The sequence below is a fragment of the Dipodomys merriami genome, unplaced genomic scaffold (assembly GCF_024711535.1).
Source record: "Dipodomys merriami isolate MVZ:Mamm:240054 unplaced genomic scaffold, mDipMer1.0.p SCAF_20, whole genome shotgun sequence".
NCBI classification, from domain to species: domain Eukaryota; kingdom Metazoa; phylum Chordata; class Mammalia; order Rodentia; family Heteromyidae; genus Dipodomys; species Dipodomys merriami.
This window is the reverse complement of record NW_027203382.1, coordinates 24184633-24197018: the sequence shown is the minus strand read 5'-3', so window position 1 is coordinate 24197018 and position 12386 is coordinate 24184633. Positions and strand designations below refer to the sequence as shown.

General features: G+C 39.1%; 1 protein-coding gene across 3 annotated transcripts in view; it reads right to left on the bottom strand.

The window, feature by feature from the left end:
* Nln (neurolysin) overlaps window positions 1–12386 on the bottom strand; it is an 89143-nt gene that overhangs the window by 25317 nt on the left and 51440 nt on the right. For all 3 annotated transcript variants that reach the window (XM_070031247.1, XM_070031249.1, XM_070031248.1), the window contains 3 exons: window positions 8797–8932; window positions 7013–7379; window positions 1753–1954 (listed from right to left, as the gene is read on the bottom strand). In XM_070031247.1, the coding sequence (XP_069887348.1) occupies window positions 1753–1954; window positions 7013–7379; window positions 8797–8932 (705 nt within the window). The remainder of the gene's footprint in view (window positions 1–1752; window positions 1955–7012; window positions 7380–8796; window positions 8933–12386) is intronic.

The following is a 12386-nucleotide window of genomic DNA, read 5'->3' as shown; positions in this document are numbered from 1 at the left end:
ACAGTTACATGAGCAAGGTAATGAGTACATTTCCTATCAAGCATTGTTGCCTCCTTTGTTTTGTTACTACCATCCCTTCCCTCTCTCCTCCTCAACTACACTCACCCTCTCCCCCCACCCCACCCCATCCCCACCTAAATTGTAAAGTTCCTTTTTCAGCATAGCCCTGTTTTTATTTGTTTATTTATTTTTGTCAGATGTGGGGCCTGAACTCTGGGTCTGGGCTCTGTCCCTCAGCTCTTCAGCTCTATCACTTGAACCATAGCACCATTTCAGGCTTTTTCTGATTACCTGGTACTGAGGAATTGAACCCAGGCTAGCCCTGTTTTTAAGAAATGGAAGCAGCTGGCGCCCGTGGCTCATGCCTATAATCCTAGCTACTCAGGAGGCTGAGATCTGAGGATTGTGGTTCAAAGCCAGCCCTGGCAGGAAAGTCTGTGAAACTCTTTATTTCTAATAACCCACCAGAAAACCAAAAGTGGCATTGTGGCTCAAGTGGTAGAGCACTAGCCTTGAGCTGAAGAGCTGAGGGACAGCACCCAGGCCCAGAGTTCAGGCCCCACAACCCACACAAAAAAAATAAATAAATAAAAAGGTGGAAACACCAGAATGCTGAAAGATCCAACAAACTCTGGAACAAAAGTGACAGCAGAGGGCTGGGAAGGTGGCTCAGTGGTAGAGCACTTGCCTTGCATACATGAGGCTCTGGGTTCGATTCCTCAGCACTACATAAACAGAAAAAAAAAGCCAGAAGTGGCGCTGTGGCTCAAGTGGTAGAGTGCTAGCCTTGAACTGAAGAGCTGAGGGACAGCGCCCAGGCCCAGAGTTCAGGCCCACGACCAGACCCCCCCCCCAAAAAAAAAAGTGACAGCAGCACCTAGGAAATGAATAGCTATTGCTTAGATTAATAATTAGAGGCTACTCTCAAGGTGGAGGAGGCTAGATGGCCAGAACTCATCCAACATACTTCAGGAAGACAAAATGAATGAGCTGTTCCTTAACTCTGCTTCTCATTCAAATGTTTACTCATGCAAATGAACAAACTATTGCTAACTAGTGCTAAGGTTAAATATTAGCAAGTTTATAAGGTTCAGATCAGAATAGTTTAGGCCTAGTTAAGTGAACTGTGTTACAAACTTGAAAATAAATGTACTTGTTTTGTGTGTGTGCTTAATGATGTAACTATGGGCCTTGAAATAAATATACTTTTCATTTCTAGCAATAAATAGTTTTAATCCACTGCACACACTTATCTTTTCTCTGGAAAATTCTCTGCATGGATATATTATCTATGATTTTAATTGGAGGTTAGTAAAGGGAGGTGTTACAAAGTATATATTATTAGAAAAGGAGAAAGGGTCTGAGAGGGCTGGAAACAACTGAACTAAATGAAGTATTAATAACCAGAAGAGAGAGATGATAGCTGTTTACCTGTGAGGCTTATACCAAATTCCTATGGAGAGGAATTAAAGGCAAAGAGCACAGTATTTTAACCCTTCCTTAATGATAGTATTACTTCCTCCTCCATAAGTGGGTAGCCAACGAAGTTCTTTGATTAGTGGACTAAACTGAGTAAAAATAGGTTGTGAAAGAAGCTGTGAAAAGGAAAATTTGGGGTCTCTGCAGCCTTATGAGATTCTTCAATGTGTTTGGTATTTGAAAAGACAAGTAAAGGGAAAAAACCTAAGATCACAAAACATTAAAAAAGAACAACAGAGCAATTGGTTGGTTTACCATAATAAAATCACTCACCTGTGCACAAATCTGATGCATGACATGGCCAAACTCATGGAAGTAAGTCCTCACCTCGTCGTGTCTCAGGAGTGAGGGCCGACCTGCTGCTGGCTGTGAGAAGTTCACCACAAGGGCAGCCACAGACATCATGCGGCTGCCATCAGGGAGAAGGCAGCCAGGCTGGAGACCAAAGCAGGCTGCATGATTGTATTTTCCTTCCCTGGGAATACGTAGAGAGAAGAAATAAAGATTGTTTTTTAACAACAACATCATCATGGTCTCTCTTAGTCATTAAGGCCTATTTGACACCAAAGACACTAAAACATTTAATTAACTTTATAGAAAGCAGGCCATTCTGCTAAAAAGTAAAAACGAGAACTAAGCAAACAGTAACCTTCCTATCAATTTGGTGAGATCTATCTCCAAGGTTTCTTCTGTTCAAAAATCTTAACATAAAAAGAATGCATACCACACCCAGGGTACACTGAGTTTTTAAATGATTTTAAAATTTTTATATTTAATTTTTATTGTTAGTATAAAGGTGATGTACAGAGGGGTTACAGTTACATAGGTCAGGCAAAGAGTACATTTCTTTTGGACAATGTTATCCCTTCCTTTGCTCTCTCCCAGTTTTTATCTCCCATCCCCATCCACAACTTGTATAGTTCATTTTCAACATAGTGTCTAGTACCACTGCTTTTTAACTGATTTTTTAAAAAATCTTACTATTTTTTGTGTGCATATGGAACTAAGAGAGGGAACCCTGGCTTTCATACATGCTAGGCTAGCACTTTACCACTGAGCTATATCTAGATTTATCCAGTACATTTTAACGAGCAAATTTAAAATAAAAAGACACACACTAGGTTTTTTCCCCCAGCTACAAGTTAGAATCAATGAAAAACTAAACCCAGATAGGAAAGTTTTTCCTTTCATTTAGGAAGGAAGACTCAGTGTTTACAATTGTTTATTTAAAAACAAAACAAAGACTAGATAAACCTTTTCAGACTTTTAGTCTAGGGAAAAAGCATAAATTATACTATGAAGCCATTTATTTTTGGGTAACAGTATCAGTGATGGGCTCTACAAAAGTGATATGATACTGATCAGTCTAGGATTATATTTCCTTTTTTCCCCCATCAGATACTAAACAGGTCGTTCAGATTTTGGCTGGACAATCTGAAAATGGCAACTTTTCTGACCCTATCAGAGATTTTATCTTGAGGAGCAATCAAGTAATTCTTGTCTAGGATGGGCCTCCTAGGAGAGGGGAAGAAGCAAGACTTTTATAAATGCATTTAAAACCCAGAATAGATACTGAAGGCATCAGTAAGAAGAGAGTTTAGCAAATTGCTGAGGATGGCTGATATAGGGCTAGGGAAGCATGAGGGAGTAGATGGAAAATTTACATCCAATTCTAGGCTTGTCTTCAACACTGCATTGGCACATAAAATATGAAGGACAGGGTGAAAAAAAATCTGTGAGGGAAGGAACAGCTGCTATGTGAGAGCTTAAAATGTTGCTTAGATGCTTTTTATTTGTCTCCTATAGAATAAAAGACTCACATTTCCCCTGAGAAAGGGCATGAACCCCTATTGTTGTAGTTGGAGAAACCCCACTGCTATGTGGGGAGAAGAGAGTGCTGGGGGAGGGGCAGAGTACATCATGGCCTGAGGACTAAGCTGAGGGAGGATAAGGCAGGTCACAGAACAGGCCCCATTCCTAAGACACAATGACAGCCCATTCTGTGATTAAGACTGCTGCAAAATCAGAGACAGAATTTCTGTTCCCTAACCAGACTAACAAGTATCCAGTAACACTTTATAGCAGTCCACTGCAGGGAAGAGCAAGAACTTCTACAGAGACCTGTTTGGAGGCTGAGAACAAAGCAAAAGACTACATAGTAAGGTAGAACAGAAACTGAGAAAAACTAAAAAATTCAGTTCCTACCCTAAATCTACAGAAGAGTCTGTAGCTTATAGCTCACCGAATTTAACCACAGCAGCAATAGATCTCTAATCCAGCTGACTACTATGAGTTAACATCTCACATTAAAAGTCCAGCACAAGCAAAGGTGATCATTTTTAGGCACCCAGCAATTTACCTCAGTCTTTATTGTCCTATACAAATGTCTGGCTTTCAAAAAACTTGTGAGGTACATAAAGATGTAAGGAACAATAAAACAACAACAACAACAAAAACAACGGTCAAGAAGTAAAGCAAGCAAGACAAAGGTTCAGATATGACAAAAATGCTGAAGCTATTTAAAACAACTAGCACTCCTGTGCTAAAGAACTGGAGGAAAAGTAGATGCTTTGCATGGACAGATGGCTAATTTGGGCAGCATTAGAAACTATAAGAAACAATCCAGGTGAAAAGGCTAGGAATGAAAAACACAGTAACAGATAAAGAATGCTTTGACCCAGCCAAGAAAAGAATCACCAAACCAAAATAGAAATGACCATCTTTGGTTGGAGATGGAGCTTAGTAGTACATAGCATTTGCCTGGCAGAGGAAGGACCTGAGTTTGATTCCTGCCACTCCTTAAAAAAAAATTATTCTTAAACCTGGGTGCTGGTGGCTCATGCCTATAATCCTAGCTACTCAGGGGGCTGATATCTGAGGATTTTCATTCGAAACCAGCCTGGGCAGGAAAGTCCATGAGACTTTTATCTCCAATTAACCACCAGAAAACTGGAAGTGATGCTGTGGCTCAAAGTGGTAGAGTGCTCGCCTTAAGCAAAAGGAGCCCAGGGACTGGCAAAAAATAAATAAATAAATAAATAAAATTATCCTCTGTAGTCGCTGGTGGCTCATGCATGTAATCCTAGCTACTGAGGAAGCTGAGATCCAAGGATCACAGTTTGAAGTTAGCCTGGGCAGTAAAGCCTGTAAGACTCTTATCTCCATTTAACAACCAAAAAGCCAGAAGTGGAGTTGTGACTCAAGTGGTAGAGCACCAGCCTTGAAGGAAAAAACTAAGGCATTAAGTTACATGAAATAAGTCAGACTCAAAAATATTGCATGAGCCGGGTGCCGGTGGCTCACGCCTGTAATCCTAGCTACTCAGGGGGCTGAGATCTGAGAATCACGGTTCAAAGCTAGCCAGGGCAGGAAACTCTGAGAGACTCATCTCCAATAAACCTCTAGAAAACCGGAAGTGGTGCTGTGGCTCAAGCAGTAGAGTGCTCGCCTTGAACTGAAGAGCACAGGGAGAGTGCCCAGGCCCAGAGTTCAAGCCCCAGGACTGACTGGAAAAAAAATATTGCATGTGTCCTTTCATAAGTGGATTTCTTTTCCTTAAGAAATAAATAGAAATATATATGGAACTATTTGGAAGTAGGACAAGGAGCAAGTGAGGAGAAAAAAATGGTAAAGGGGAAGAATATGATCAAAGTACATTGCGTACATGTATGGAAAAGGTTACAATGCAACACAGTAAACACTGTGCATGAGCCTGTAATCTTAGTTACTTGGAAGGCTGAGATTAGGAGGATCAAGGTTCAGGTCAGCCTATGTAGAAAAGTTCATGAGACTCTATTTCCTCAGAAGTTGGACATACTGATGTAAGAGTGTGATTGAAGAAATGGTAGGAAGCCTAAAGTTGGCACACTGTGGCTCAGAAGCATGTCATGGTTGGCAGTGAGATTCTGTTGCAAAAATAACCAACAAAAATTAGGCCTGAAGGTGAAATTCATCTGGTAAAGTGCCAATCCAGTAAACATGAAGCCCTGGACTCAAAAAGAAAAACAAAAACAAACTTGGAAGATAAGAGGGAGGGGAGAAGAAAGAGTAACAAAGGGGGTGAGTATGATCAAAGTGAATGATACCCCCCCACATACACACACTGTATACTTCACATATACTAATAAAAAATATGGGGAAAATACAACCATCTACACTTGAGAGGTTTTATTTTAGGTTTTATCATAAGTGGAAAATAAGTCCACAGACCTTTGGAATTACCTAGATACTTACAGACACCTTAGCCCATCATGTGGATGACATTTATCTAGCCTCCTTTCCAGAATACAAAATCAGAGGAGTTACTCAACTTAAGTGACATTATCATGGCTTTTTTATTTATAAAATAGATTAGCAATTGCAACAGGTTGTTTTAGAAAGTAGCCTGTGGAGAAAGAGATCCATATCCTTTTTTGTCTGATGAAACATTTTGGAGTCCTTAGTAGCATACACTATAGAAACAATGTTTAAACCTCTGAGCTATGGCTGCACAATTTGCATCTAAAGTCTTTAATACTCACAGTCCTGTGAAATGATAACCAGTCCCATATTATAGGAGGTTATATCACTCAAGAATATACTGTGCTGGCTGTCAACAAGATTGAGCAGAATGGTCATAAATCTAAGAAGGCTAGAAGAAAGATGATCTGAAAACAGCACTAAACATTATGGGAGCAATTTCAAATTAAATGTTTTCTTAATGTGCTGATTGTGGGGCTTAAACTCAGGGCCTCACATTCTCACTTGGCTTTTTCAATCAAGCCTGGTGCTCTACCACTTGAGCTACAGCTCCTTTTCTGGCTTTTTGATAGTTAATAGGAGGTAGTAGTCTCACAAACTCTCTTGTACAGACTGGCTTCAAGCCAGTGCAAGATCCTGAGATCTTAAGACTCACGAGTAGCTTGGACTATAGGTATGTATGAGCCACCAGAGTCTCTGACTTCAAATAAGTACACACTGTCAATGGCAATGATGATGGTAGCTGCTAAAGCTTATTAAGCACTTGCTATGTGCTAGGCAGTCTTCCAAATGTATTACATATAACAAACTAATTTGTGTGTGTGTGTGTGTGTGTGTGTGTGTGTGTGTGTATGTGTGTGTGTGTACGTGAGCATGCTCGTGCGCATACGTTAATCCTGGGGCTTGAACTTAGGACCTGGGCATTGTCTCTGACCTTTTTTTATTTTTGCTCAAGGCTAGCTCTGTACCACGTGAGCCATAGCACCACTTCTGGCTTTTTGCTGGTTAATTGAAGAGTCTCACAGACATTCCCACTTGGGCTGGCCTCAAACTGTAATCCTCAGATTTCAGCCTCCTGAGTAGCTAGGATTATAAGCATGAGCCACCATGCCCAGCAACAACACACTAATTTTCACAATCTCTACAAAACAGGTGACACTAGCATTCCCATTTTTAATACCTAAAATGCAGGTAAGGAAACTGCACTTCTTTACTAGGAACCACACTAGGAACTATGGAAGGGAAGCATTTTAAACTGAGCAGTGGTCACTGCTAACACTGTGGTCCTTAGTACCTTGGATAAAGATCCAAGTAGAACTGTCCCAACACTTCTCCTGTAGATCTGTCCTTCACAGTGTAAAGTGTGACACTTTTATTCCAAACATGAGCATCTGTCACTTGCTCAAATGAAAGTCCCAACAGCTCCTGGTAGATATTCAGCAAGCCTTCGGTGACCACCTCAATGGGGAAGTATTCCTTGAGGAACTCTTGGTCTATGCAGTACTTGAGTTCTTCTGTCTGAGTCATGTAGTAGGGCAGGTCCCAGGCATTGATTTTCCCGTCGTATTCAAAACCTTTCTCTTCACATTCTTTTTTCTTCAAATTCAAAATAAATTCTCGTTCTGCCTCACCCAATGGTTTTAATTTCTGGCTTAAATCATCTGTGAGGGAAGTAGAAAGAGTTATGGACCTGGCCTTGGATCAACCTCAGAATATGAATGAACTATATAATAATACATATTTATGGGGCATTTGTTACAAGTCATATGTGATTCACACACACACAACATACACACATATATTTAAGCATGATCATTAAGGAAGCAGTGGAGTAAATTTTGGATTAAAGGCTGACTTTAACACACTATTAGTTTTCTGTAGCTTATATTAATAAAATATCAAATCATTAAATAAATATTTTGACCAATTGTTCAAAGAGAATAGAGTATGAAATAATAGGTTAACAAGGAAAGTAAAAAAACCATACTTTTGTCAACTCTGATTAGAGATGATTATAACAAAAATTAGTACTTTCACCAAGACTAAAATTTTCAACCATCTTTTGCTAAGAAGCCAAAGAAACTATTGAAATAAACACCTGAATTGAGGGGAATAGGAAAGAATGGCAGAGGACCAGAGTGACTCAATACCACAGACAAGAACTGTGGCTTTAAAGATTCATAAAAATGACTAAAATGGATGCGAGTAGTGAATATAATATTAGCTGGTAGTTTTTTTTTGTTTTGTTTTTCTCTTTTGGTGCCAGTACTGGGGCTTGAACTCATGGCCTCGGTGCTGTTCCTTAGCTTTTTTTGCTCAAGGCTGGCAGTCTACCACTTGAGCTACAGAACTACTTCTGACTTTTTAGCAAATTGGAGATAAGAGTCTCATGGATTTTCTGCTCCATGCTGGCTTCAAACTTCAATCCTCAGATCTCAGCCTTCTGAGTAGGTAGAATTACAGGCATGAGGTACCAGTGCCTAGTTTTCATGACTATTGTTGTATACTACCTTTAAATACCAACAAGTGGTTTCTCGAGGACAAGGTGTTGAGTTTTTGTTAATATATATCCTGTTTCTATTTATATCATCTAGGTAAGCTTATTTCATACAAATTCATAAGTAGCCATTCTATAACTACCAGTGAAGAAAGGTAGTGGGTTGATACTCTGTTAGGACCCAGGATATCATATGTGGAATTAATGTAAAAATCCCCAACAAACATCAGGCACAGTGGGGCATATGCTTGTAATCCCAGAACAAGGGAGGCTGAGACAGAAAAATTTTTAGTTCAAGGCTATCCTGTAGTACACAGAAAGACCCTATCATGAAACAACAACAACAAAAACCCAAGTCATATACACAAAAGAAAGATATTAGAATAAATTTAAGACTACAGTAATAATACAATAAGGGAAGAGCCAATTCAGACTAACACAACAGGTAGTCGAAAGATTTATCTTGAATGAATGAAAAGGAGGGTGATCTCAAGGGTTTTGCTGATATGATAGTCATAGGGGATAGTCATAGGAAACAAATAAATGGAAATGGTAAAACTGACATTAACAGAAGAACTAACCTAGAAAGGTTGTCACATGGTTTGTGCTCTTGGCAGTGTTCAGTTCTAGGACAAAATCAGCGTGAGTGTTGTACCCGAGCAGTTTGGCCACCTGGGCCCGCAATGGGAGTAGCTGCTGCAGAATTACTGTGTTTTCCTAGCAAGCAACAACAAAGAAAGCAAGTCATTAGCTAGGCCCAAAGTACTAATAAGTTTTTACATTTCTAGGTGTGTAAAACTCAAATGTTTTTAGACTACCTTAACTACTGCTTCCATTTCAGTGTTGAGTTTTTAATTCCTGATTTTACTCCTAAAATAATTCATAACACTATCAAGTTAAGGCAGTAATTGAGGTCAATGAATTTAGAGAACTAATTCAAACTTAGAGGAAGCATGCATTTTAAGGATTATAGTGATTCCTTATTGCTTCTCACTGATAGAACTATATCAAATGTTAGTAGTTTAACTGTTTTGGTTGTGCTTATGATGGTAAAATATATACAATATAAAATTCAACATTTTAACTTCATACCCAGGTATATGGCTATTCTACACACTCACACACATGCACGCACACATGCACCATCCAAAATAATGTGGTAGTAAAGATGTAAAGAAATTGGAACTCATGTGTTTTGTAGAAGAGAACACAAATGTTACATATTCTGTAGAGTACAGTAGCACTATTTGTAATAGCCAAAAGAGGGAGTAACCCAAGTATCCATTGACAGATGAATGGATCCATACACATAGTACAAATATACAGTGGAATATAATTTAACCTTTAAAAGAACATTGACTCAGGCTACAAGGATGAACCTTTAAGACATTTATGATAAGTGAAATGTGCCAGTCACACAAGAATAAACCAGAGGACCAATGAAATAAAAGACCCAGAAATGAACCTACAGACCTAAAGCCACCCAATATTTGATAAGGGAGCCAAAAACAGGGTGGAAGAGACAGCTCTTCAACCAACGGTGCTGGCAGAATTGGCTATGCACACGCAGCAAACTGGAGTTAGATCCTGCACTGGAATCAACTCCAAATGAATAGAAGTCCTCAATAGACCAGATACCCTGAAAATATGATAGGAAGGGATAGGGGAAACATTATGGCTCCTTGGCACATGTCGAAACTTCCTAAGTAAAGATCCAGAATCACAACAAATCGAAGAAAGACTACATAAATGGGATTGCATCAAACTGAGTAGTTTCTGCATGGTAAAGGACATAGTTAGCAAGATAAATAGAAAGCCCACCGAATGGGAGAAGATCTTTACTAGACAAGGGCCTCGTATCTAATATATACTCAGAGCTCAAAAAATTAGCCGGTCGCTGGTAGCTCACATCTGTAATCCTAGCTACTCAGGAGGTTGAGATCTGAGGATCGGGGTTCAAAGCCAGCCCGGGCAGGAAAGTCCATGAAACTCTTATCTCCAATAAACCACCAGAAAACCGGAAGTGGCGCTGTAGCTCAAGTGGTAGAGCACTAGCCTTGAGCTGAAGAGCTGAGGGACAGCACTCAGGCCCACCAACACCAAAAATAAAAAATAAATTAAAAAATAAAAATTAAACCTCCCCCAAACAAACCCTCAAAGAAACAACCCAATCAATAAATGGACTAAAGACTTAGAGACTTCTCCAAAGAAGTAAGAATGGCCAATAGACACATGATGAGATGTTTGACATCTCTAGCTGTAAAAGAAATGCAAATCAAAGCAACATTGAGATTCCCTTTAGAATGGCCATTATCAAGAAAATGAACAATAAGAGCTGCTGGTAGGGATAGGGACAAAAGGAATGCTACTACACTGTTGGTGGGAGTGTAAACTTGTTCATCCAGTCTGGAAAGCAGTATGGAGATTCCTCAAAAGATTAAACATAGAACTTCTCTATGACCCACTCCTGGGCATTTACCTAAATGACCACAAACCAGGCTGCACTAAAGCCACCAGCATGACCATGTTCACTACAACATTATTTTAGCCAACATATGGAATCAACCCAGATGCCCCTCAGTGGATGAATGGATTAAAAAATGTGGTACATATACACAATGGAATTGTATGCTTCATCAGAAAGAATGACATTGCCTCATTAGTTGGGAAATGGAAAGACTTGGAAAAAAAATTATACTAAATGAAGCAAGCCAGACCCAAAGAAGCATAGGCTACATGGTTTCCCTCTTTTGTAATAATTAGAATGTGCCTATAAATCTACAAGTAAACCCAATGGATAGTAAAAGATAAATAATTACAATTGGACAGTATTAATTAAACAGCAGTCTAGACTTTCACACAGTGAGAACAAAGGAGGATACTTTTTAGGAGAGGATTGCAAAGGCTCAATAGCTATGTAAATAAGATCATATAAAATGATGCTTATTGAAATGAATTCCAAGAAATGGAAAGAAGATTTTTATTGTACTGTTTTCAATTCTTTTTTTCTTACTCTCTTCTTTCCTTTTTCTTTGGTTTATTCCCTTCTGTCACTGTTTTTTTATTTCTTACCCTTGGTCTTGTATATAAGTATATCTGCATATACTTATATAAGCATATAAGTTTATCTGATTTGGGGTGGGGAAGGGGAAGCACAGAAATGGTGGGACAAAGGGTGAACCAATTCAGTAGTGAAATCCATTAGACACTATGTTGGAAATTAATTGTACAACTTGAGGGGGAGGGAAATCAGGAGGGGAAAAACTGGGAGAAAATGAGGCAAGGGGTTAACCCTATTCAAAAGCAAATGCACTCATTACCTGACTTATGTAACTGTAACTCCTCTGTACAACACCTTTTCAATAATTTTTTAAAAAAGAAATATACCAATCACAAAAAGATAAATATTGTAATCAAATTTATGTAGCATTTACAAAGGTGGTTGCCAGAGGCTGGAGGCAGAAATAAATGGGGCCTTGGTGTTTAGCAAGTAGAGTTTTGGTTAGGGAATATGACAAAGCTCTGTGGGTAGACAGTGGTGATGGTTGCGAAAGATCATAAATACACCTAATGACACTTCCTATGGTTTAAATGTCTTCTTAACACTCATGTGCTGAAAATAAATCTGTATTGTGGTGCTACTAACAGGTGAGGCCTTTGGTAAGCCTCATGCTTCAGCCTCATGTATACTGGGATTACAGATGAGCCCTACCACACCAACCTTGGAACTGTGATCTTTCCCATCCTTTCTTAAATATACTTGTGACACTTAATGGGACAAAGGATGTGAAAAGACAAGTTAAATTTTTAGGTTATCTCTTTGTGGATGTTTGCCTTGCTAGCTGTGAAATAAAGATGACAATAATAATGACACTGGAAATCACATACTGAAGAATGCAGAGCCCACTCTGGGCTCTTTCTTTTAGTGCTGGTTGCAAGAGAAATATATCTAAAAAATCATGGTAAGTGTATAGTAACATTAAATATGCTATTTGTTTATTTACTGGAACTAAGGATTAAACTTACATGCTAGACAAGTGTTCTACCACTTGAGCTTCCTATACCTCCAGTCCTTTTGTATATATTTTGTTTTTGAGATAGGATTTTGCTAACTTTGGGCTGGCTCTGAACTTGTGATCTTCCTGTCTCTGCCACCAGAGTAGCTGGGATT